The 25,882-nt window shown below is 50.2% G+C and overlaps 2 protein-coding genes across 2 annotated transcripts in view; both read left to right on the top strand.

Moving 5' to 3' along the window:
• Positions 1-1,636: 1,636 nt before the first annotated feature.
• DIRAS1 (DIRAS family GTPase 1) lies at positions 1,637-18,819 on the top strand. The gene is made up of 2 exons (XM_061601594.1): positions 1,637-1,702; positions 12,400-18,819. Exon 2 carries the CDS (start codon positions 12,431-12,433, stop codon positions 13,025-13,027), a length of 597 nt encoding a protein of 198 aa, XP_061457578.1. The 5' UTR covers positions 1,637-1,702; positions 12,400-12,430; the 3' UTR covers positions 13,028-18,819.
• Positions 18,820-24,490: 5,671 nt separating this feature from the next.
• The window catches only part of GNG7 (G protein subunit gamma 7), a 106,541-nt gene continuing 105,149 nt past the window's right edge, over positions 24,491-25,882 (top strand). Inside the window, exon 1 of the mRNA XM_061601134.1 lies at positions 24,491-24,639. The gene's annotated coding sequence lies outside the window, so the exon portion shown is untranslated. The remainder of the gene's footprint in view (positions 24,640-25,882) is intronic.

Here is a 25,882-nt window from a genome sequence, read left to right as displayed (position 1 = left end):
TAGTCCAGCATCCAGTTCCCAAAGGGGTCAAGGAGGTGCACCCATGGGAAGAAGCCCATGAACAGGCCCTCCTGCAATTCCCAGCAACTGGCATGACCATGGAGGCAGAGCATAGCCACTGTGGCTAGTAGCCACCAATAGCCACCTTCTCCATGAATGTGCCTAATCTTTTAAAGCCACTCAGGTTGGTGGCCATCACTGCCTATATAAGAGCTTCAGGAGTGTCATGCAGCCGCTGGATCAGGTGGGGGGGTGTCTTCTAGTCCAGTCCCTCTGATCTCAATGGTGGCCAGCGAGATGCTCCAATGGGTGCCGGCAATGGGAAGAAGCCCACAAGCAGGACCTGAGCACACCACCAACTCGCTCCATTTGCGATTCCCAGCAAACTGGTATTCGAGTAAGGCCGTGGATAGATTTTCCCATGAGTGTGGGTAATCCTCTTAAAGGCATCCAAGGTGACAATGAGGACATTGAATTTGTCAAGGATTCTCAGTGCCTCGGCACAGTCATTAACCAAAATGGAGACAATAGTCAAGAAATCAGAAGAATGCTAGGACTGGGGAGGGCAGCTGTGAGAGAACTAGAAAAGGTCCTCAAATGTAAAGATGTATCACTGAACACTAAAGTCAGGATCATTCAGACCATGGTATTCCCGATCTCTATGTATGGATGTGAAAGTTGGACTGAAAAAAGCAGATAAGAGAAAAATCAACTCATTTGGAATGTAGTGTTGGAGGAGAGCTTTGCAGATACTATGGACTGCGAAAAAGACAAATAATTGGGTGTTAGAATAAATTAAACCAGAACTATCATTAGAAGCTAAAATGATGAAACTGAGGTTATCATACTTTGGACACATCATGAGAAGACATGATTCACTAAAAAAGACAATAATGCTGGGAAGAACAGAAGGGAGTAGAAAAAGAGGAAGGCCAATCAAGAGATGGATTGATTCCATAAAGGAAGCCTCAGACCTGAACTTACAAGATCTGAGCAGGGTGGTTCATGACAGATGCTCTTGGAGGTCGCTGATTCATGGGGTCGCCATAAGTCGTAGTCGACTTGAAGGCACATAACAACAAAGTCAGTGGCCATCACTGCCCCACGTGGGTGCGACCTCCCTAGTTTGACTCCGCTCCGTGCAGGAGGACATTCTGAGGAGGGGTTGAACTTGATGACCTTGTAGGCTCCTTCCAACCCTACTATTCTGTGGAAGAGTCAGACTGGGGAGAGGGAGAAAAATTTAAAAGCCAGATGGAAGGATCAAGAGAAAAATGAGGGAGGAAGGCATGGAGAAATGATGTGCTTCCCATAAGGGGCACCTGGTTGGCCACCGTGAGAACAGGCTGCTGGCTTAGATGGGCCCCCTTGGGCCTGATCCAAGCAGGCAGAACACGGGTGGTCTTCTGAGGCAAAGGGGAGATGGAGGAGGACACCGCAAGAGAAAAAGAGAAAGGGCACCCGCGGGATGTGGGCAGGGAGAGGAGGCGAGGGAGGGCAGGCTGGGGTCGCCCCCACCCTCTCGGCTTGCCGGGCCAGCACTTCCTCCCTCCCCCCTCCTCGTGTCCGCGACGTTCACACGTGACGCGCCTCCCTCCGACGCCGCAGCAAGAGCTTCAGCCGCCGCCTCCTTCTCCGAATGGCTGCTTGGCGGCGGCGCTGGTGGTGCCGATCCGGTCCCGGCTGAACCCCCCCCCAGCAGGTAAGGGAGGGAGGGGTACATGGCCGGCCGAGGGGGGGGGTCTTTCGCTGCCCTCTCCCCACTCGCCCATCTCTCCTTTCCAGCCCCGGGCGATGGGGGGGATCCTTTGCCGCCCTCGAGGGGATCCCGATGGGAACCGGGGGGGGGGACGAGGAGCAGGTAAGGCGGGGGTGGGTTTTCGGGGGGGCGAAGGATGACGTGGGCGACGCAGGCAAGCGAAAGAGGGGAGCGCAGGAGGAGAGGGGGGGTCTGCTTGTGCCAGTGATGGAAGGAGGGGGGAAAGGCTCAGCCAGGAAAGGACCCCCCCCAAAATCCTGCATGGCGTCCTTGGGAGCGTGGTTGGAGGCAGCAGAATCCGCCGCGCCGACGCCTCCTCCAGCAAAGGTGTCTTTGTCCGGGGGGGGGGGTGGAGGTGGAAGGCCAGAGCGGCCGCAGGGGCAGCCGGGCCCGATCCGCACCCCAGGCAGGCGGAGGCCGCGGCTGGCCCCCGTCTCGCCCGGTCCCCCGATTCCAGCGGCGGACAGCCAGCTGCTGCCCGAGGGAAGCCCACTGCGCAGGGCGCGAAGGCGCCACGGGACCCTCTTTCTTCTCCTCTTCCTTCGCCCACCTGGTGTCTCCAGGGATAGACCGCTACTGACTACCGAGGTGCTGTTTCACCCCCAGCCCTTGATGGACTTCTCGGTCAGACCCTAGTAAAGCAGCATGGCGAGATCAGGCCACGCCGGGAAGCCCTTGAATCCAGCAGCCCCGATCCCCACAGCGACCCCCCTCCCCGTCGTTGCCCACAAGGAGGGAACAGGAATTGAGGCTCTCTCTCCAAGTCCTCTTCTCTGTCAGGATCCCTGTTGAGAGGTAGACTCTCCCTGATCCTGGAGGCTTCCAGCTGTTCCGAGCCTTCTCAATGCCTTTGGCTCCTCTCTCACCTTTTCAAGCCCTTGGCCTCTACTGCCTTGCGGCCGAGAATGTCGAGGATGAACGACTGTATTGTGTGGGGAAGAGGAGGACGTGAGGGGTGTGTGTGTGTGTGTGTGTGGCATCAATGCCTGCGGTGTGGAGAGGTGTGCCTTGGACCCCCAAAAGCGCACATCAGGGCAAGGGGATCTCTTGGACAGCAGCGTAGGCAAAAGCCTTACATCAAGCCGGTCGTCCATCTAGTTCAGTATTGCCTCCACTGACAGGCAGCGGCTCTCCAGGCGTTCAGGCAGGGGGCCTTGCCCAGCCTTGCTTGGAGATGCCAGCGAGGATTGAATGTGGGACTTTCTGCATGCATACTCTCTCAGCTATGGACCATCTCCTAAAAATAAAGTAAGATTCTAGTTCTCATGCTTCTGATAAAAAAGGTGAATTCGGTGGTAACGTAGGAAGCTTATCTTATACTGAACCAGACCCTTCATCTATGTAGCCCAACACTGTCTACACCGAGTGGCAGTTGCTCTCCAGGGTTTCACAGAGGACATTCCCAGCCCTACTTAGAAATGCTGGGAGGGGGGGGTGTTGAACCCTGGCCCTTCTGCATCAGAGCAGTTGCTCTGCACGGAGCCACAGCCCCTCTTTCCTCGCCAACCTTTTTGGTCCTTGGAGCATGCGAAGACATCTGCCGTAGTACGTGAATGAGCACGTAAAGAGAGCCTGGCTGCTGGATCGGGCCCAGGTGAGTCCACCACCTTCCCCAGCGTTCTGTTTCCAACAGGGGATGGACGCATGGGGGCCTGTTTTCATCCAGTAACTGGTGCTTAGAGGTAGACTGCCTCTGAGCTTGGAGGTTCCACGTGGCCACTGATAGCCGTGTCCTCCGTTGCACGGCAGCAGAAGGGGGCCCTCCTGGATTAGGCTAGTTTGGGTCCACGTGGCCCGCCATCCTGTTCCCCCACAGTGGCTTCCACACGATGCCTCATGGGAAACCCACCAGCACAATCGCCTCCTCTCCTCCACCTCTCGTATTGGTTCATGATGAACAGCCACGGATTCTCCTCCGGGAATTCGCCCGATCCCCTTTTGACAGCCGTCCAAGTTGGCTGCCACCACAAAATCTTGTGGCAGAGAGTTCCACTGTTTTAACAGGGTGATGCAACGTGGGAAGAAAGCCCTCCCTTTCCCCTGCCCTGAATCTGCCCAATGTTCAGCTTTGTTGGATGACCCCCCAGCGGGGTTCTCTGTCTTCACGTTCCCCTCTCTGCAGGCATGATTATTTTTTAAATGAGGTTAATGATATTGTAAAGGCCTATGGCCGACTCACAATAAAGGATTGATGGATTGGCTATTAAAAGATTGTATACCCCTTTGTCAGGTCCTCCTCTGCCATATCCCGGTCACCTTGTTTCTAAACGGAAAAAAAAAATCCCAAACTATATAGCCTTTCCTTGTAGGCAATGAATTCTGGCTGCATCCTTCCCAATACATTCATTTCTCCCTTTGTCTGCAAAAGGCGTATATTTATACCTTCCTTTCTCACATTTCATCTTGATAGTCCAACATGTGCCAACCTGGTGCCTTCCAGATGCTTTTCGACTGCACGGTTGACGGGAGCTGTAGTCCAAAGCATGTGGAGGGCACCAGGTTGCCAAAGGCTGCGGCCGCCCCTGTGGTGCCAAGGTTGCCAGAAAGGGAGGCCTCGATTTACAGAAAAAGACGGATGCCTGTCTTTTCAAATATCAATTAAAGACCTGCCACAGCTGCTCTCCGGGGACCTTAATATCAGATGATATCAGGTTGCTTTCAATATCAGGTTGTTTTAAATCAGGGCTGCAGGACCCGGGTGGTGGCGGCCCCTCTAGATGTTACTGGACTTCAGTTCCCAGCTGTCCCGGCAGCCAGCGTGGCCAATGGTGAGGGAGCTGGAGTCTTTGCAGCAACATCTGGAGGTCCAGCGTCCTTGCTGCAGGGACTCTGCTCAAGCTCAGAGGGACCCTTGTCGTTTCAGGTACCTTCCCGAGCCGGAAGGTCTCCGTGGGAAAAACGCTTTCTCCTGCCTCTACAAGCAGCATTTGCTGCTTACATTGAAGCGGCTCTGGCTTGCTTTCTTCCTGTTGGCAAAGTTGTGTCAACAGGTTCCCCCTGGGGCATGTGTGTGGGGGAGTGCTAACAAGTACCTTGAGATTCCCCTTCTTTCTTCCAGAAAGCAAAATCTCTCCGCTCCTCTCTTTCTCTCTCCCTCATTTTTTTCCAAAGCTGCGTGTAAAGCCCTGCCTGACTTTAGCAACCGACACCAAACTCTTTTCAATAATTAATTGTGGCTGAACGGGATCCAAGATCTGGTCCGGGGCGCGGAGGGCAGATGGTGCTGACCTGCCTTGCGGTGGGATCTGCTAGAGGTACAACTGAGCCCTGCAAATCTCCAGGCCCCTGTTGTGGCTAGAGAGTGTTGCTTGCTGCTGTCTCCTGGGTCAGGAAGTTGCTGATCAGAGAGTCTCTCTTTCTCTCAGGGGAGCAGTTAGTTACAAAGGCTAAAAGGCCCAGAGAACATCAGCATCTCCTTCCCAGCGAACTCATGAGCAGGAGGGTCCCTTAGAGGCCATTTAGTCCAGCCCCCTGCTTGATGCCGGAAATCAGTCTGAAGCTGGGCCTTTGCCGCAGCCTTGGGGTTGTACTTGATTCCAAGCTGTCCATGGAGGCTCAGATTTCGGCTGTGAGCCGGGCAGCCTGGTATCAACTACACCTCATACAAAGGCTGCAACCCTACCTGCAGGTATCTGCAGGTAGGGCTGGGGGGAAACTCCCTGCCTGAAACTGTGGAGAGAGTTGCTGCAGTCAGTGTAGGCATTAGTAAGCTAGATGGACCAATGGTCTGGTTCCGAATCAAGCAGTTCCTGATTTTTCTAAGATGGAAGGGAGGGGGGAATCTCCCCAGAACCCTAGCCTTTGGCATTATGGTGGGGGGACTCTGCTCCTGCCTGAAGATGACCCCCTTCCCTGAACGCTCTTGCTCTCTCTCTCTGGGAGGAGGGAGAGAGATTTGCCAGTTGTGGCTTAAGTACACAGAGCAGGAGACTTTTGAGATACTTGCAGTTGAGCTTCCCCAGTGCCGAATCTTTGACACAACGAGGCATTTCTAAGTAAAATACCAGGGATTGGGTTGGCCCAGCCTACAAGCCCCTCCTTCGCTTCCAACCCCTAGAGAGTGTGTGGGCTGGCTGCAGTTATTTACGGCGGCGGAAGAAATACTTTGCACATGTTCAGAGCAGGGATGTGTTAGAATTTCACCCAATTCGGATTTGGAACTGAATTTTCCATTAATTTGCTTATTCTCAATAGCTGAGGATCGGATTTTAACGTGGCGAATTTCCGTAGCTGTTTTTGAAAATGGGGCTTTAAAAAAAAAAAAAATCATCTCTGGAACATGGATCGAAAGAATTCTAATTTATCGATATTTCCTTCAAAATACCAATATTTTTAAAGGAAATATTGATGATCCCTTTGAAATATTGAAATTTAAAATATCAATATTTTTTTCCGAGTGGAAAAAAAAGCGCAGATTGAGAAAAGCTTCAGCGAGCGGACCAAAAATGAACTCGAATCAATGCTGGCCTGTTAGGTCGACAAAATGCTTTTGAACCAGCACCGGCCAACGGATCCCATTTCTAGTTCAGAGACACTCTTATCATTACTTGATACGTTGTAGGCCTGAACTCAGCCATTGGGACTCGTCTGGTGCCGAGCCCTGGCCTTTGTGCAGTGCAGAGATGGAGAGAGAGAGAGATGGCAGCCTTTGGCAGTGAAGACATGGCCAGCGGTCAGGGATGATGTTGAAATCCGGCAACATCTGGAGGCGCACAGGTGTTCTCCACCTGTAAGCTCCAGGCATTCGTCACTCTTCAAGACCTTCAGCCAAGAGAGGAACCTGTAGCCCTGTAGCATAGCGCAGTAAGGTGGTTCACTGAGACATTTTTCAACCACAGAGGTTTTTAAAACTATGGTCCCCCTAGCTTAAGCTTCTGGGCAGTGTGAAGGGCCACAGTCCATATCTCCCCCCCAATTTAATCATGTTTTTTTCTTTCTGTAGGCCTCCCAGTTTGGACTGGGCAGCTGTTTAGACATATGGCCCATCGTAGGAACGTGGCCAACAATCAGCACATTGAAACCGAGTTTATTTGCTTGTTTTTCTAGTGAGGTTTGTCCCTCCCAGCAGTGTCACAGTCAATTAGGGATAAGACCTGCAAGCTTAGCTTAATGAATATCTCAATGAAGCTGCCCTGGCTTCATTCACGCTGACTGGTGCGGGTTCAGTCCACAATGATCTTTGCAAACGCGCTTGCGCGTTCAGAGTGCCATCCTGAGCGGGGTCCAATCTCTGCAGACTCTTAAGATGCCTAGATGCTGGTGTGTTTTAATCTATTTCTTTTACCTGTTGCTGTTTTTCATTTGTTTAAAAATATTTGTAATTCTTTTTGTTTTATCAGTAATGTATTTTGTATAACCACTTTTTGATGGTTGTTGTTTTTTTACAGTCAAGCAGTATATAACATTTATATTCCGGACTCAGTGGCCTTATAGGCCCCTTGCAACTCTACTATTCTAGGATTCTACGATTTTAATAAATAAATTAAAAGAATGCCGGCTTTTCAGGGCTGCTGTGGATTTGAGCCCATCTTTATAATAGTTCTTCACATCACAGAATCTTGAGGTCACTTCTCTTATGTGACTTTCCCTAGATTCTTCTGTAGGGCCGTGGCTCAGTGGGGCAGAGCACCAGCTTTGTGTGCAGAAGGTCCCGGGTTCAGTTGCTGATGGGATCTCCAGGTAGACTGGGGAAAAAATCCCTGCCTGGAACCCTGGAGAGCTGCTGCCTGTCAGTGGAGACAGTACTGAGCTAGATGGACCTATGGTCTGATTAAGTATAAGGAGGCTTCCTCTGTTCCTATTTAAATCAATTATTTCCTGAGAACTGTGAGGACTAGAATCTTGCTTTATTTTAAAGAAAACAATCATAACTCAGTAGTTGTCCATGCACTGGTAACCTCCAGGCTGGATTGCTGTAATGCACTCTGTGTGGGGCTGCCTTTGAGGTTGGTCCGGATGCTGCAGCTGGTGCAAAATGCGGTGGTGTGACTGTTCCCTGGAGCAGGGTATCTCCAACATGTCACCCCGCTGCTGAAAGAATTGCACTGGCTGCCCATTAGCTACCAAGCCAAGTTGAAGGTGCTAGTTTTGGTGTAGGAAGCCCTATACAGCTTGGGACCAGGATACCTGAAAGACAGTCTTATCCCTTATATACTCAGTTGATCACTGTGCTCTGCAGGTGAGCATCTCTTGCAGATACCATCTTATCAGGAGGTCCGTTCCACACAACATAGAAAGCGGACCTTTAGTGTGGTGGCCCCAACCCTTTGCAATTCCGTCCCCTTAAATATCAGACAGGCACCATCTCTGTTAACTTTTCTGTGCCTACTAAAGACCTTCCTCTTTCAACAAGCCTTTTAAGTAGAGACCTCATCCCAGTCTGCGTCTGTTTGTAGGGTTTGGGAGGGGCTCTGTGGCAAATGGGTTGCTGGTCTAGACAGGCCTTTTTCTGCTCTGCACAGAGGGGAGTTTGCTTCTGTGGACGCTTTGAGTTTTCCCGTCCTGAAGGTATCGGTTGGGTTAGGATATTAAGGAAGAAGGAAGGCGATGAGGTAAGCCTTGAGGAGAGGCGATTAAGGGGCAACATGGTAGCTCTATTTGAAACACTGTCCGCGTAAAGGATGGAGCAATTTTGCTTTCTGTTGCTGTCTAGAGCAAGGCTTGAACACCAATGACCCCCCCACACCAAAAAAAGGTATTTAGACTGATGGGATGGGCTGCTTGATAACCTCGGAAGCTGGTGGTCCCTCTGTCGTTAAAGGTTTTTAAGCAGAGGCTGCATGGCAACCTCTCCAAGGGGCAGCCGCCGATTTCCTAGCAAGGGGTGGAGTAGATGACCTTTGAGGACCCTTCCAACTCTGTGATTCTTTGAGTTAGGAGACATTGGGGGGGCAACTGAATCCCCATTTCCCAGAGGGCCTTCAAACCCTGGAGGTGAGGCTTTTGGGGTGGAGGACCCCCCTCCAGTTTTGAAGCAGGCAGTATTCCAAGCGACCATGTTTGCATTGAGCCTCCTTTGCTAAGGCGCTGTTGCAGGTGAGACCAAGATGATATGGCTGCCTTGCAGCCGTGTCTAGAAATAGAACAACATGCTGATCCTATTATGGGATGTCCACCTGGGTCGGTGAAGCAGAGCCTGTGTTCTGGCTCCAGAAAGGCCAGGCTGCCGGGGTGAGAGATCCTGAAAAGGGGCTGGAACCAACTGCAGGGGGTGCAGAGATGCTGTGTCCATCCTCCACACCCATCCTCACATGCTCAACGAAAAGTGAAGTCTGCCAGTGGGTTACCTGAACAGAGAGGATCCCGGGAAGGGATCCACACCAACTCTGGAAGGGGAGAGAACAGAAGAAGCTGCCTTATGCAGATACATACCATTGGTCCACTGAGCTCAGTGTCGTCCACAGGGACTGGCAGAGGCTTACCAGGTTGCAGGCCTTCCCAGCTGTCCATGGAGAACTTTGGGACCCTCTGCATGCAGAGCTGGTGCTTCTGTCACTAAGCTATGGTCCTTTTCTTTAAAAAAAAAAAAGGAAGATCCTAGTCCTCGTGGTTCTGAATAAAAGGCTGATAAATGGGATCATAAGCAGCAGCCAGTGACGTTGGTCCATGTAGTTCATTGTTGTCTGTACTGACTGGCAGCGGCTCTCCAAGATCTTAGGTAGGGAGTCCTTCCCAGCTAACATTTGGGGATTGAACCTGAGGCCTTCTGCATGCAAAGCAGGTGTTCTATGCCCGAGCTATGGATCTTCTCCACGTGGAGAGTGTTGTGTAGTTGGAACAGGGTAAGACCACAGCAACAAGGGCTGACTTCGTACACCGGTAATTTTGAGAAGCTCATTCCATAGAGTTGAGCACATTAAGGGATCCCTTTTCCCCAGCAGCTTTACAGGAGTGTCTGTGGAACTTGGGTGGGATCCTTTACCCTGCAGAAAGGCCTCTGTGCACACCAGTGGTGGTGGATCATCAAATAATACTTTAACTAAAACACATACGCATCTGTTGAGGCATTTATGAAGAGCGTTTGTATATCTCCAACAAAATTGTACTCAAAGCTGCTAACACTTAAAAAAACAATAATCAAAATACAAAACAGAGAAAATGTTTTTGTTTAGACAAGCCTACCCAGACAAGGAATCTTATTAGGTGGCCTTCAGTGAGTGGGTAAAGTTAATAGACATGACCAACTTAGCGACATTAATTTCAGTGGATTTACTTTGAATTGGACTTTGTTGAATGCAAGCCACAGGTTTGCATTCAACATTAGCCCTACTCAGCGTAGACCCTTTGAAATAACTGAATGCGGTCGTCCCCCCGCAAGGAATGATGTCGAGGAGGTGAAGGAGTCCCAAGTCGTAGGTGCGCCCACTAGAAAGGACCCTCTGTTTCTCTCCCCCCAGCAGATGCACCCATAAAACCAAGCAGGCAGGCTTTCTCTTGTAGCATCTTCAGAGGTGGGGAGGAAGTGGGTGGCAGAAGAGGACCCAGATACTTTCAGACTCTGGCTGGCCACGGTGCTGACAGAGCTGGGTTCAAATCTAACTGCGCAGGGCAGTTCAGGGCCGTCATCTGGTGTGAGCAAAATATTCCTGCGTGAGATTTCACAAGCTTATCTCGACTGTGGTTGGCGCTTGCTGGAATTAGGAACTTGCTCGCCGGAGAACTTTAGCTGAACCAACAAGGAGAAAATCAAGAACTAGTTGACAGAGGGGAGGGATGGGAGAGAATTTTGATCCAGTTTATATTTCAAGCTGAATTTATCAAATGTGCACTTTCCGGAAGTAGGAGAACCGAAACACAGCCATCCTTCAAAATTCGCACTTATTCGAATTTTGCGACACCGTTTGCCAACCAAACGTTATTTACAAAACTGCATAAAAGTGGGCATAAGAATGGAGTGACAATAACGCGGAAAGTGTAGCATATGAGGAGATATGGCTTGCAGAAAAATGTGCACATTTGTCAAAACTCCCTATACAAAAATGTGTTTGTTGGGAGACATTTGCGCTAAAATGCTGGAGAATTTTCTTGAGGATTTAAAAAAGATATCGCAAATTGCTTCTGAAATGTGGGGAGCTGAATTTAAGTTTGGAAAATTGAGAAACTGACAGAAACTGTCCCTAGGAGAGCTGTTGACATCAGTAATCGATCGGCGTGTGTGTGAGGTGCCAGAGCACCTTTGCACGCAGAAGGGCCTGGGTCCCTATGCAAAACCACACACACACACAGGGCCAGCATCCATGGACAGCCACTGCCAGTCAGTGTAGACAGTACTGAGCTAGATGGGCTAATAGTATAAGTCAGTGTTTTTTGTCTGACTTTATGCTGAGCGATGAGGACTGAGATCTTACTTTGTCTTTAGGGGAAAGACTCTTGGTAGGGCATCAGCATTGCATGCAGAGGGCCCTTGGTCCTGTCTCCAGAGCCTCCAGACAGGGCGGGGAAAGCCTCCCTGCCTGAAACCCCAGGCAGCTGCTGCCAGTCAGTGTTGGCAACACTGCGCTGGAATGGCCGGATGCTCTGGCTCATTAGAAGGCCACTTCTTGGCTTCCTCCTAGAGCGCTGCCTGATCCGCATCCTTGGACGACGGGTTCCTCCGCGTGTGGCACCTGCTCTGCTGTGTGGCAACCTGGGGGTGGGTCACCGATTAAGGATGTCTGTGCGGTCCTGCGAACCGGCCCTTCTCTTAAAACCGCTCTCAAATTCTGCAGTGCGGGTTTTTCCTCCCCGCCGCTTAGCGCTCCTGGTTTGCAGTCAAATGATTAACCGCCTCTGGCAATTTCTCTCTTGTCTCTCTCTTGTCGCCAACCCCAGGGAGGGAAAAAAGCCATTAATGAATGAAACATGTAGCCCCCCCCTTCTCTCGCCTGCTCTGCCTTTTTCTCCCCCCCATCCCCAATGCGTACACACATACACACACATACACAGCCTAGAGCGGTGAAGGAAAGGACTGATGTGCTCTTCTGCTAACACCTCCCTTGATTAGTCAGTCGGGCTCCTGCAGCAGGGACGGTGTGTGTGTGTGTTCTGAAAGCCTCCCCCGCCACCCCCCACTCACTCCCCAGCTGCTGCCTCTGCAAGGAGAGGGAAGGGGGTGCTGATGTCAGCAGAACAGGGATCCGCTCTGAGGGGCTACGGGCGGGGAGGAAGAGGAGGCGGCGGCAGCAGCACAGAATCTTCATCATGCATCTGTGAATGGGGGGGAGGAGGACCACGACATGACATAAAAATGCGTCCCACGAGGGGGGGAAGCAGCTTGCAAACAACGCCTGTATTTGGGGGATTGCACGCTGACGAACGTTCGCGAGGACACGTTTTGTTTTAAATTGCAATCCGGCCGCAGAAAGGTGGAGGACTGAACTTGGGCTGTGGGAAATGGATGCGGCGACAACAGCCGCTGAATTTGCCCCTCCGTCGTAGCAGAGAGGCCCTTAAGTGAATTGGGTGCTGCGCAGAGGAGGAGGAGGAAGAGGCTGCCTCCTTTGGGCCTGCTCTGAATCGTCAGCCTGTCAGTTTCCCTGGAGGTGGCGGGCGAGGTGAGGCGAGGGGCCCCGAGTCCTCGTCTTAGCACCCCCCTTGAAACTGATGTCTCTGCTGGAGGTTTGACTGTCCTCTCTTTCTCTTCCTCTCCCCCTGCCCTGCAGGTGTAGTAGCTTCTACTGCCTTCCTCTCAAGATGCCGGAGCAGAGTAATGACTACCGTGTGGTGGTGTTCGGGGCCGGGGGCGTGGGGAAGAGCTCCCTGGTCCTGCGCTTCGTCAAGGGCACCTTCCGAGACACGTACATCCCCACCATTGAGGACACCTACCGGCAGGTCATCAGCTGCGACAAGAGCGTCTGCACCTTGCAGATCACCGACACCACCGGGAGCCACCAGTTCCCGGCCATGCAGCGCCTCTCCATCTCCAAGGGCCACGCCTTCATCCTGGTCTTCTCCGTCACCACCAAGCAGTCCCTGGAAGAGCTGAAGCCCATCTACCAGCAGATCGTGCAGATCAAGGGCAGCATGGAGAACATTCCCATCATGCTGGTGGGGAACAAGTGCGACGAGACCCAGAGGGAGGTGGAGACCAAGGAGGGGGAGGCCGTGGCCAAGGAGTGGAAGTGTGCCTTCATGGAGACCTCCGCCAAGATGAACTACAACGTCAAAGAGCTCTTCCAGGAGCTCCTCAACCTGGAGAAGAGACGGAACATGAGCCTCAACATCGATGGGAAGCGCTCCAGTAAGCAGAAGAGGACAGACAAAATCAAGGGCAAGTGCAGCTTGATGTGAGGTGCCCCTTTCATCACCAACCCCCCCATATCCTCATCGTTGGTGTTCCCCCTTGGCTCCACATTCTCCCACATCCTTCCTCAGTATCTTAGCGCTGCAATGGCACTACGGGCACTGTAACGGCACTACGGGCGCTGTAACAGCACTACAAGCGCTGTAACAGCACTACAAGCGCTGTACTGCCTCTAACTCATGGCCTCCCTTTTCTCCATCCGCCTGGCGAGGGGGATGACGTACTATCGCATGTGGGAGGCATTCCTGGGTCCCCCTCGCAGATGGAGACGAGACTCTCTCCTCTTCCAACCCCTGCTTTTCACTTATTGGCCTTGAACTCTCCCGGGGGAGGAGGAGGGCACGAAAACTTAGCGTCAGGTGGGAAGATGGTGGCCTCACTCAGGAGGACTCTTCCAGCTACTCCTGCACTGAGGAGGCCGCCCCGTACCCCTCCTACTCATTTTGAGCACCGAATCTTCATGCCAGGCTCTGGAGGAGGTGGGAATGAAGGAGAGAAGTTGTGGGATTCACGGATCGGATCGGCCTGGCGACAGGGACGCTTCTTCCTGCCTTGTGCAGAAAGGGAAACCTTCTCTGACTTCAAACCTTCTTCCTCCAAGACTTCTGTTTGCTGAGAGGAATGCCCAGTTCCCCTCCCCCCCCCCAAGCTCACCCTCAATACTTTTGCTTGGAAAGATGTTGGACAAGCCGGGGCGGAAGACATAATCCCTTTGGCGGGTTTCTGCAGTGCAAGCTCTTAAATGGTCAGCACCGACTGGCCCAGACCTGGAGCCGTGCCGCCGCCCTGCCACGTGGGACCCACTTCCAACGAGAGTCCTCCGCATCTGGTGGGAGCAGAATCCAGCCATCAAGGAGGGCAGGATGGCATGAGGCTTGGCCTCTGGGCCCCGGCCCACCCATTGAAGAAGGCCAGTGCTTAGAGGGGCTCCTTGCGGGAACATCGCACGCCTCTGGGCCCCTGGGAGGAACATGTGAGTGGGGCAAGCACCTTGAGAGGAGCGGGAACTGGCACAGGGCTCAGCCCATCCACCCACTCAGACTCTCCGGAGGTTGCTGCGTGAGAGGAGCTTGCCCCTTCGTTTCTGGGGAGGAAGAGATTCTCCTCACCTCCTGCGCCCAGAGCCCTGGTGAATGGGAGCTAAGCGACAAAAAGGGAACCAGGACTCGAATGAAACCTGACCAAAGCAGGTCTTCAAAGGTTGCCTGCCCTGCCCTCCTGTGTCCTCTTCGCCCCTCAATCTTGACATGCCAAACTTTGAACATTGCAACTTGCCGTGAGACTCTTAAAATTATCTTTCTTTTAAATTAAGGGGATTTTAATGATAAAAGCAACATGAGACAGCAGCAAAATAAGAGCACATTTCTGCCAGCGAAGGCTGAGGTGAGGAGATGAGGCTGGAAAGAGAGGAGGTGGCGCTGAATTTGGGGTGGGGCGGGATGCAGGATGGGGCGAGGTGGCAGAGCAGAGCCTCAAGGCGGGTTCTTGAGCCGTTTGATCCCCAGAGCTCAAGGAAGGCGACATTTTGAGGTGCGAGCAGAGTTGGAAGGCTGCCTTTCCCAACCTGGTGCCCTCCAGGTGCCTTTGATGACAATTCCCATCAGCCCTAGCCAGCACGGTCACATGATGACCCTGGGCACCACCACAGGTTCCCCCTCCTCTGGGCCTTTCTCACCTATAAATCCACCCCCCTGGTCCTTTTAATCACACACCTTTTCTGTCTCCCCTGTTGAATGTACGTACCTAAACCCTTCACAAATTGAGGAAGCAACGGGCTCAGAAGGGGTTGGTGGAATCTGAACTGGAGAAGGGAAACAGGGTGGTTCCTTATCTCTTTTTCTCTCTCTTTTGACCGCCTGCTTAAGCATAAGGGTGCGATTTTTGCAGCAGTGGAGAAAACCAACTTGTTTGCTGTTGTGGTGATGAAACTTTGGATTCCATTGTGGGTGCGTGTGGGTGTGAGGAATGAGTGATGAGGTCTCCCAAGATGGCGTCCAAGCTGTGGTTTGCACAAGCTTTGCTTGACTCGGGCTTAGCTTTTGAAAGCAAGCTTTGAAAATCAAAGGTTGTTTTAAAGGTGAGAGCATGTGTAAAGATGGAGAGAGTTAGAGACCAGGGAACTGTGTTAAAACATTTCATTTTTAAATGCTCACCTTTCTAGTACTATGGATGCCCCACAGCCTGGGAGACCCAAGCAGCCCTTTCTGAGATGCCCTTTGCTTCCCTGAATGAGTAGGAAGCTTTCCCTCTGCTTGTTAATTAGCTACTAAATGTTAATTAGTGGATCCAATCAGGGCCCGTGCATAACATGCCCAAATTCTGGCCTATGCATCAACCTTCATTAAATTCTTCACCTTGGTTCTGTTTGGGCAGCGGCAAGCCAGTGGGTCAGGGAATAAAACACAAGCCACAACTCAAAACCACAAACTCAGAATTATAACTGAAAGGAAGATACCACTTTGTTGATGTACAAAGCTTACTAGTATCATGGGATCGATAGAAAATAGACAGATAATGCTTTGACACTGCAGCAACTTAAAGTAACTTGGAAAAGCCTTAAATCTAATTAATTAGTTAAAACAATAACCGTATGAATGGACATAATAACTTTCTCCAGTCTTGCTATTTGTATATTTGAGCTCTATGTTTCCTAGAATATTAAAGAAAGACATAGTTACATAGGAGTGGGTAGCCCTGAACCCTGAAAACACGCAAAAACAGCAAAGATTATATAGCAGAAAGAAAAGAACAAAACATAATCCACAGGCAATCCTCTCCTCCCCATCAAGAAAAACTTCCAACTCACCAAAATCTGAATAAGTCCTTTATACTGACCAGCAAACTGGATCAGTGGGTTGGAATCATCCAGTAAATTTACATTAATTTTAGTGAAGGTGAACCCCCATTATAAGTAGCCTATGCGTACATTATGAATTATTATAATTCATCTGGGAGTGCGGACAAAGGAGCATCTGAGATGCCTGCATCAGTGATTTTCTAAGCACTGCCCTTTCGCATAGTGTTATCTCAGCAGATGTATACGTTATCCTTTGACTTAGATATTATTTTGTCTATCGAGCAGCTCTGTACCAGCTTCTTATCAGACACTGAGGAGAGATTGAAAGAACTGGGCCTGTGTAGCCTTCAGAAGACTGAGGGGAGAGTGAGCACTCTTCAAGTACCCTCCACCCAGAGGAGGGCCAGAATCTCTTCTTGATCGTCCCACAGTGCAGCACACGGAAGAATGGGCTCAAGTTGCAAGGAGCCAGATTTCGGCTGAGGATGAGGAAGAAGTACCTGTTAGAGTGGTACGACAATGGAACCAGGGAGGTGGTGGGCTCTCCAACACTGGAGGCGTTCAACAGGCAGCTGGACAGCCACCTGTCGGGGATGCTTTAATTTGGATTCCTACATTGAGCAGGGGGCTGGACTCAATGACCTTATAGGCCCCTTCCAACTCTACTGTTCTGTGATTCTGTAAGAAGACTCAGGGGAAATATGATAGCACTCTTCATGAACTTGAAAGGATGTCACACAGAGGAGAGCCAGGATCTCTTCTCGATCATCCCAGAGTGCAGGACACGGAATAATGGGCTCAAGTTACAGAACAGAGGAAAAATCTCCTAACTGTTAGAGCGGTGTGACAATGGAACCGATGACTAGGGAGGTGGTGGGCTTTCCAACACCGGAGGCATTCAAGGGGCAGCTGGACAGCCACCTGTCGGGGATGCTTTAAGTTGGATTCCTGCATTGAGCAGGGGGCTGGACTCAATGACCTTATAGGCCCCTTCCAACTCTTCTGTGATCCTCTGATAACTCTTCTCTGGCAGCAGTAAGCGAGAATGCTTTGCAGAATCCAAGCAGTTTGCAGAAATGGCACACACAACATAGCGGTATCATCCCCCTTGCTTCATCGTGGCTTCACCATGGCGCTCGCCTGCGCATCCACTTCGAATCTGACTGTCGTATGTAGACTTTATACAGGCCATATACAGACAGCTTTGACCAGATTAACACGGCCTGCTCAAAGCACAAAGGCTCCAGCTCCTGACGGAGCAGCCTGATCGTAGCACAATCCCAGGCCGCTGGGAAGAGGGTTCCTGGGTACGTCGGTGGCCAGAACGTAGGTGACTGTCCTTCAAACTCTGGGGCGGAAACGTCATTGGGGAAAGGGAAGTTGCAGCACACAGGAGGGAGAAATTCCAGCTTTTGAGGAGCTTCCCAGAGTCGATTTCCAAATTTGTTTTATTTATCCGGCAAGACTTGTAAACCGCTTAATCAAAGAGCTTCGCTAAGGGGTGTACAAATGAAATTGTAGATAAACCACAAATCCACAAAACCTTTAAAATATGCATATTTATGCCCGTGAAGCCATCATCAAACCCCAGATGAAATGAGTCAAACTTTTCAAAACAAATATAGGTAGCTAAATGAATAGGCTGGCCGAAACAAAAGCAAAATTATAACCTCTCTGTGGGTTCTGAAGCAACTGGCTGGAAAAATAATTAAACAAGGTCCCCTGCTCTCCCCCTCAAAACCCTTCCCCAAAAGATAACTTTGTGGATGCTTAGTTGAGCCAACCTTGCGGAGATTTCAGTCATCCATTTGAATTTTAATACTGGCTGATGGGTGAATTGATTACGTTTGTCTACAAGTAAATGTAATAGTTCTGAAGCAAAAAGGCACCCGTTGATGCTCATGGGGAGTGGGTGCCTTGTAGCAGGTGATGTCTTAGAAGAGTCATCTCTCCATCTCTCTCTCTCCCCCCTCTCTCATACACAGGACCCTGGTCCTCTGTGTCTTGAGCCTTCCTGGCTGCCCAGGGAGACCTCAAGGGTGGTGGACCATTTCTGGCAAGGCCTGGGTAGCTGAGGATAGCTGAGGAGGTCTTGTTTGTTTCCAGAGGGTGAAGTTCCACAGACAGCTCCTTATCCCATCGCTGGCAGAAGCGGCCTGTCTGACTCCCCCTTGCGTTGGCACAATTTGTACTGCTTACTTATAAAGCGCCAGGGGGTTTGGCTCAGTTGCACAATTTGACGGCGCAGGATTCGGCGCAGAGTGTGCCGCGCCCGATTCCTTAGCTCTCTGTGTGTGTGTGTGTGTGTTTCGACATGCATTGCTGCCCAGTGGCCTGGACAAAGCCTTCAGAGCTTCCTTCAAGCAGGACCTGCACAAGGAGGATCATTATAGCTGCTCCCTCAATTATGGGTTACTTAAATTGATCCTAAAATGAATTTCAGTGGGATGCATTTATTCCTTGGAAGCAGTGGCCACCTCAGGGTTGCTGATTCTCTTCCTGTTAACCTTATCAGCTCATCACGAGGATTCCTCTGTGTGTGTGTGATTTGCCTGGAGTCCTGTTTGGTGTGGGGAGCCTGGCTTCCTGTCAGTGGCCCTGGTGGCTCTCAGTAACCTGGAGCCAGAGTTGCACAATTTATTGATGAACTCATTTTACACTATGCTCTGTGATCCATCCATCCGACCGGAGGACTCCGAACGGGGCCCTCTTCTTCGTCTTCGCCGGCTCAGATAATCGTGTCTCGGATCATGAATGGTGCTTCTAAAAATTTCACAATGAAGGCAGCAACCCTTTGCATTGTAAATAAAACGGTCCTGATTAGATTTCCTCTCAACCGGTGCCAGCATGACAATATTAGCTCCTCCGCATAACTGGCTTTTTACAGAGGAAGAGGTTTAAAAAGAAAAGGCAAGACAAAACAATATTATAATAATGTAATAATACTAAACAAACCAATGGTACAATGTAGCCTTTACTCTAGAAATAGTCTTCCTTGAATGAATGAATAAAAATGGATTTATATCCCATTCCTTTCCCATGGCTGGCGTCATTCTTGGGTTAAGTTGAGGCCTTTAGGAAGGGTCTTGAAGATGAGCTCATCCAGCCTTCTGCTGCAAGAAAGGGGGCTTTTACCCGGGGTAGCAAGCACGGTGCCCTCCTCCCTCTCTGTTTCCATTTCTCTCTCCCCCCCCCGTGAAGTCTTTCCAGCTTATTGACATCTTTCTAGACCTGGGACAGAATGTGGGTGCCCCCGCCGTGGTCCAGTTGATGCCCGGGGAGCTCACAGAGACGTCATTGTGGGGCCTTTATTTCCAGAGCCACGCTGGAAAGGAACAGGCCATTATTGTGCTCATTGCCCGCCCTGCTGAACAGAGTGAGGATGGGTCCATTTTGGCGAACTGCGGGCTAGCTATATTAAGAAGTATAATCAGTTTTTAAACTGGGTATAGCTAGCTCTGTTGATGTTTTCTTTGTACTTGGATGTTTGATTTTATTTTAAATTTCTTTGTATTTTGCAAAGGCCTATGGTTATATGCAATTAAGTTCATCATCATCCCTTCACCACAGTGAGGGGGCTCCGGTGTCAGCGGGGCAGTGAATCCGCTCTTGGTCCTGGTCTGAACTTTCAAGGTGCCAAGTGCCTTGGACAGCTCCTTGCAAGTTCAGAGTAAAACCTGGAGTGGACTCACTGCCCCACTGACACTGGAGTCACCAGCCTCCACTGCAGCCCAACAACAACGTCAGTCTGCCCTCGGCCAGCCCTGACCTGCTGGCCTTCTTCCTTAAATCCAGTCCAGGCGATGGCTTTGCCTGTCACCTCCCTTTTCATGAGTCTCAGTGTTGTCTCTGCAGAACTCAGCAGGGAGGAGGAGGATAACATTAGAGAAGTGTTGGCTCTGCCTCTCATTGTTTCTGGTGCCACGTCCCTGCATTCCGCCCTGCCAGTCCCAAACGGGCACCAAGACCAACAGTGCTGTAATGACCGGTTCCACAGCAAGAATCCAAGATGGAGGGTGTGGGAGACGAACGGCTTGGGGAGGGGAAGCAATTCGGAAAGAAGCAGGGTGGGGGAAGATTTACACATTCCTGTCACTTTCCTGCTCTTAAATTGGCTCCTCCTCTATTACTATTATTATTATTATTATTCCAGAAGGAGCCCAGGGTGGCAAACTAAACACTAAACTTGAAAGGAAAACATCTTAAAAATGTCTCACTGGCCCCAGGTTGGAGGGGGGCTCAGGCAAAAAGTGTGCCCTCTTATCCCGGGATGGTAGGGCTTGGGGGGCTATGGTGGCAGAAGTGGCCACCTTGGTCTCTCCTCGACTCCTTTTAAATTCCCCACATCGGCTCAGCAGAGTAACACTAGGACAGGGGTGTCGTGGGATGCTGAATGGGCGAGTAGATCTGGCCGCTTGGAATACCAGATGCGGGGGGGGGGGGAGATCAGGGAAAGAGGCAGGACTCCAGGTGCTGATGCCAGCAAGGCATCTTTCTCCTTTCTCTTTTATAAATAACGTTGTGGGGCTTCAAAGCATGTTTTTGCATGCCATGTGCAGCCAGGCCCCTTGGTCAAGGGTCTTTCCTGGCCCCTGCTGTTTGAGATTCTAAGCAAAAGATGCCAGAGTCTGAACTGTGGACACAAAGCACCTGTGCGCTCTGTGCTGTGGTGGCAAATGCACCAAATCATGGTCATATTTACGGCTTCCGGTGTGAGACCTGATGCAGCTGGCAGACCCTGTCTCTGGCACGGGGGTGTGCTTGCATGCGCCATGAGTGTGAGGAAGCCGGCAGCAAATGGGGTCTTCAACAGTGTGTGTTCTGTAGCTTAGGTTGCATTACTCTTTCAGAAACATATTTCTCCCTTCCGTTTATAGAGTTGTCCTCATCAGCTGCCTTGAGGGTCAGATTTGTGTGCTCTGGTCCTAAATGCTCGCCTGTACTTGTGTGAATAATAATAATAATAATAATAATAATAATAATAATAATAATAATAATAAAATTTAATTTATGTGTCGCCTATCTGGCCGATGGCCACTCTAGGCGACGTACATGTAAACAGTTAAAACACAATGTGATAAAATACATTAATACAATATATAAACAATACAGCAGCAACAACGATATTAGTGCAGGGTAAGAGGCATTTCAGTCATAAAAGTTAACCCTCCCCGGAAATCCCAAAGGCCTGTTGAAAGAGCCAGGTCTTTAAGGCTTTACGAAATACATTTAGGGAAGAGGCATGCCGTAGATCTTGTGGGAGGGAGTTCCAAAGGGTGGGGGCCGCCACTGAGAATGCCCTCTCTCTAGTTCCCGCCAATCTAGCTGTTTTTGAAGGTGTGTACACCGGGTGCCTGCGTTGTCTTAACCATGCAGCATTTCTGTGACGGCACCAATGTGTGAGTGTGTCTTATCTAGTGTTTCTGTGCCCGCGTTTTTCTCCGTTGCTGGCTCTCTCTCCCGCCACCCCTGAATCAGAAATGGCAAGAGTCCCCCATAGGCCCTTGCGTGGCAAATCCTGAAATGCAAAGTGCGTCATTCACAGGGTTGCTGTGGAAACCATCTGCTCCCTTGGTGCTTGGGAGCTGGCTGTTTTGGAGATGGGTGAGATGAGGAAAGGGAGCGACACTCTACAGCCCTGTTGGGGAAGGGGGTCACCTCACATGTGTGCCCCCCCCCACAAATAGTGGTGCTCACATTCCTGATTGTTGACTCCACCCTGGCCAATGCCATGCAGCCTTGTGATGATAATGATGATGTGCCTTGCTCGCTACCACAGCTACATTTGCCAAGAGCAGGGGGTTGTGCCTGTCAGAGTGTGCAGGCTTTTGACTTACACAGATCTCTTCGTCAGAGGCCTGCGTTAACTCGGGAGCCTGCAAGGGTGTTGCACCCACACGATCTTGGGTGACCAACGGTGCACGTACCACCCACCCACTCCTCATAGAGAAGAGAGTCAAATGATCCTGGCCAGCGCTCATTTGCACGTCAAAACCTATTTAAATAATAAGCAAAACCTGATTATGAGAATCCTTAAATATTTAGAAATGAAATAATGAATGAATCCCAAACCTCTTTGAGTATCCATCAACACGGTGATATGTACAAGGTGGTGATAGGGTATGTGGGAACTGGGGTCAGGCTTTTTAGCAATACTTAGGTTGCTGTGCAATTAATAGTTCTGGAGAATTTGGGCACATTAAGGAGAGGCTGCACGTACACAGATCCTCTTTTTTTGTGGCTCTGTATCAAAGGGCTTAACAAGCTCACATGGCAGTTATGGATCTTCCATCCAGTCCTCTGATCTGAGGATCCTTGGAGCTGCCACATCTGTTACAAAATCCCAACGTGCCACAGAAAGCCCTTTCCTCCTTGCAGGAATTAGCAGGGAATCCATCCTTCTGGAATGCTTGGTGGATCTAGTCCAGCTGCAGTTCTGCCCCGCAGGTGTGAGGAACCTTGAGGGCCACATTCCCTTCTTGGAAACTTTCTGGGGGCCGGAAGCACGGCTGGGCAGAGCAACTAACGTTAATTTGACTTTTTGAACAGTAGGCTTGTTACTGCAAACTCAGACATCCCTGGCCTAGACCAGGAAGAACGATCAGACATCGAGGACACATTTCCAACCAGGGAAAGACCCCTGTTTGAAACTCTGGAGATCTGCTGCTAATCAGCGTAGACAAGACAGTCTGAGCTGAGCTGGGCCACTCTTCTGACTTTATATGAGGCACCGTCATATGTTTAATCCCTGTCACATGGAATTAATGTCAGAGGAGAGCAGCTTTGAGCTTCTGTGGCTTAAGGGAGAAGGGGACGCATGCATATACGGCACAGGACTTGTGGCGATTCACTTCCCATAAATGGGTGCCTTGCCACAGTTGCCTTAGCCATTGTTGACCACCAGGGGGTGAACTGCACTTAAAAGCAAATCTGGGTTTACTCAGTCTTCTTTAAGAATGGGGATGGAGGCTGCTTTGCCCAGACGGCTGTGTTAGGAGGGTTTAGAGGATGAGGTTGCTTTACCCCCAACCCTGTGGCTTCTCATTTATGTCATAACATATGAAGCTGCCTTCCTGGATCGGGCCCAGGTGGCTCTTTGTAGCCCAGGATCTTGTCTCTGACAGAGGACAGCCTGGTGGGTTTTTTTTGGGGGGGGGGGAGTCAGTCTTATTTTATGTTCAAAATTTGTTCATTTTTATAGTTTTTGAACATTTAAAAGTGCAACCAGGGAAAGATTTCCCTTTTTAGCCAGGCTTTTGGCCCTTAATGTGTGGGGCTTTTGTTATGGGTGGTGTGGGATGTAGAGCCTTGTCCTTTATTTTGCGCAGTAGGGTTTCTAGGTTTTTATTAATTGGTTTGTAACTGGTTTTGATGTAAGTTGCTTTGAGCTACTTTTGTGAGACAAGTGACTAACAAATAATAATAATAATAATAATAATAATAGTAACTACCAGTCCACATGAAAGCCAGTGGGGGTGTGAGATGAGGCCTTAATTTGACCTGGAAGGAGGTCTGAGGGGGACATTTCAGGAGACTGACCTTTTGCTGCATGCAGCCTAAAAGGGGGGATGTATGGGATGTGGGGAGGATTTTGACTGGGATTCCAACCCAACCTCAGCCCTTCCTTTTCTGACCTGCAGCATTAACAATGAACTAAAATTGCTGTAAGGTACTCTCTCACACACATCACAGCCCTCCAAGGTGCAAGGGGGCCATCTCAATGAGCTACACTGCAGGGCTGTTGTGACGCCCAATATATTGTATTATGAGCTGGCAGCCTTATAAATACCTTTATAAACAAACATAAATGCCTTCATAAATCAAAATAAATACTTGCAGTGAGGGAATCTGTTTCAGGCTTGGGTGCTTTCCAAAGCAAGGCCATTTTCCTTGTGTGGATTTCTCTTGGCTCACAAGAGATCTAGGAGACCTTTCTGCATGGCATTTATGCCGTGTAGGATTGAAACACAAACAAATCCAAGATGTAATATTAAATAATAATAATAATAATAAACAAATCCACAATTCTTTCTAAATGGATTATGTTGTGTGTGTTTTAAAAAAGATAGTTTAGTGTTTTTAGGTTTTTGAAATATTAAGCCGCTTATTTGTGCTTTTAAACAACAACAATACTAAAATTTTAAAAAACGTACATTCTTTCTGGGCCCATTGATATTTACTTATTTAAATATATTTGTACATAAATGTATCTATAAATACATATATGAATAAACTCATATATGATGATTCAGATATCGATCTAAAATGTATTTTGGAGATAAGGAGGATAATGAGGAGTCTCCTCATTTTTATTCCTCATTTTTAGGCTGACAATCTCTCCGCCTCCCTCCCCGCCGCACCGCAGAGCGCCTCATGAATAATGCAAATCAAGCTCATGCATAGTCAAGTCCTCCTCCGCAATCTGCATACGGAGTGGCCCCGCCCCTTCGCCCCCCCCCCCAGCTCACGGGTCCTGATTGGCCGCCTCCGTCCTCTCGCTCTCTCCCCCCTCCCTAGCCAGGACAACCTAACCGCACAGCCGAGTGCTGGTCCCGCCTCGACCCTGTGGGGCCGTCGCGCGGATTGGCCGGGCCGGGCTGTCGGTCACTCTCTGACGGCGGGTGGGGAGCGGAGGGGGGCTGCCCTGCTCGGTCCGGGGCTTGGTAGCAGGTTGCGTTGCGCCGCAGGCAGGCAGGCAGGCGTCAGGCGGGCAGGCAGGCAGGCAGGCAGGCGGCTCCAGCGGGGAAAGCGCGGAGGCGGCGGCCGCCGAAGAAGAAGGAAGGCAGAGAGAGAGGCAGGAGGGTAAGAGGGGTCGAGGGACAAAGAATCCCCCTCCTTGAACAGTGGGGTGTCTGACGCGGCCTTTTGCGCGGGAGGGGGGAGAGGTCACGTGGCACACCTATGGGGAATAGAGGGGCGGGACCGTAGCAAGCTCCTCCCATCCACCCAGGAACGGGAGGGGGGCTGATAGAAAGGGGGGGAGCTTAAGAGAAAGAGGAGGGCCTCTCAAAAAGGGGAAGGGACCTTCTATGCTGATCAAGGGGGCGGGGTAGATAGAAAGGGGGAGGGGCCTGCGTGTTCAGAGGGGGTGATTAAATTGGGGAAAAGCCTACACATTACTTTAAAAGGAGGGGACTTTTAAGGAGGAGGGGCTTCTATGCTGATCAAGAGGGAGGGGTTTGCATGTTGAGAAAGGGGAGGAGCTTACATGTAGCTTTAAGGGGTGGGGCCTTTTGATGTGGGAGGGGCCTGTATGTTCAAGGGGTAATTAAAAGGGGAGGAGCCTACACATTGCTTTAAAAGGACTAGCCTTTTTGAAAGAAGGAGGGGCTTCTATGCTGATTAAAGGGGAGGGGCTTCCATGATGATCAAGGGGAATAGAAAGGGGAGGAGCTTACATGCTGCTTATAGAGCCTCCTATACTCATGATGGTGGAGGGACGGGACTTAGCCATAATATTCAGGTTGAGGGGGTCTGTTTTAACTTTTCTGTGTTTTTTATTGTATTCTAACTGCAGTAATTTTTGTGGGGTTTTTTTTTTTGTATTTTAATGATTGTAAACTGCTTTGATATTTTTTATGAAATTGCGGTACAGGAATTTTTTTTATATAAATGAATAAAAAGGGGGGAGGGGTTTTCATGTTGACCAAGGGGCCTGTCCCCAAAGGGCTTAAAAGGTCACATGAGGGGTGCAGGGTGGGGCTTGCATGTGATAGTTGGGACTTTACAGGTGTGGGCCTCCTCCTTATGACAGCCACAGGATTAACATTTGGAATTTAGTGCCACAAGATGTGAGGTTAGCTGCTTTGCCTTGAAGGGCAGGTGGGCAGTGATCATTGGATATGTAGGATTTGTGTGTATGTGTGCCCTTATGTGCATAGCCACAGGTGTGATACTGTTGCACGGGCAAAGTGTCGGGACTGCGTTCAGGCGATGGAAAAAAGGCTTGTTGGGTGACTGCTTTAGTTGTGTGAGCAACAATTGTGCTTTGAAAATACTTACAGTGGAGTCTTTGTAAGGCTGCATTATTTGCATTAGATGGTTG

Source organism: Rhineura floridana, chromosome 18 (assembly GCF_030035675.1).
Source record: "Rhineura floridana isolate rRhiFlo1 chromosome 18, rRhiFlo1.hap2, whole genome shotgun sequence".
NCBI classification, from domain to species: domain Eukaryota; kingdom Metazoa; phylum Chordata; class Lepidosauria; order Squamata; family Rhineuridae; genus Rhineura; species Rhineura floridana.
The sequence above is the reverse complement of the archived record's forward strand: the minus strand, read 5'-3'. Positions and strand labels throughout refer to the sequence as shown.

Coding starts and splice junctions, on each gene's coding strand:
- DIRAS1 (XM_061601594.1), top strand. CDS start 12,431: ATGCCGGAGCAGAGTAATGACTACCGTGTGGTGGTGTTCGGGGCCGGG.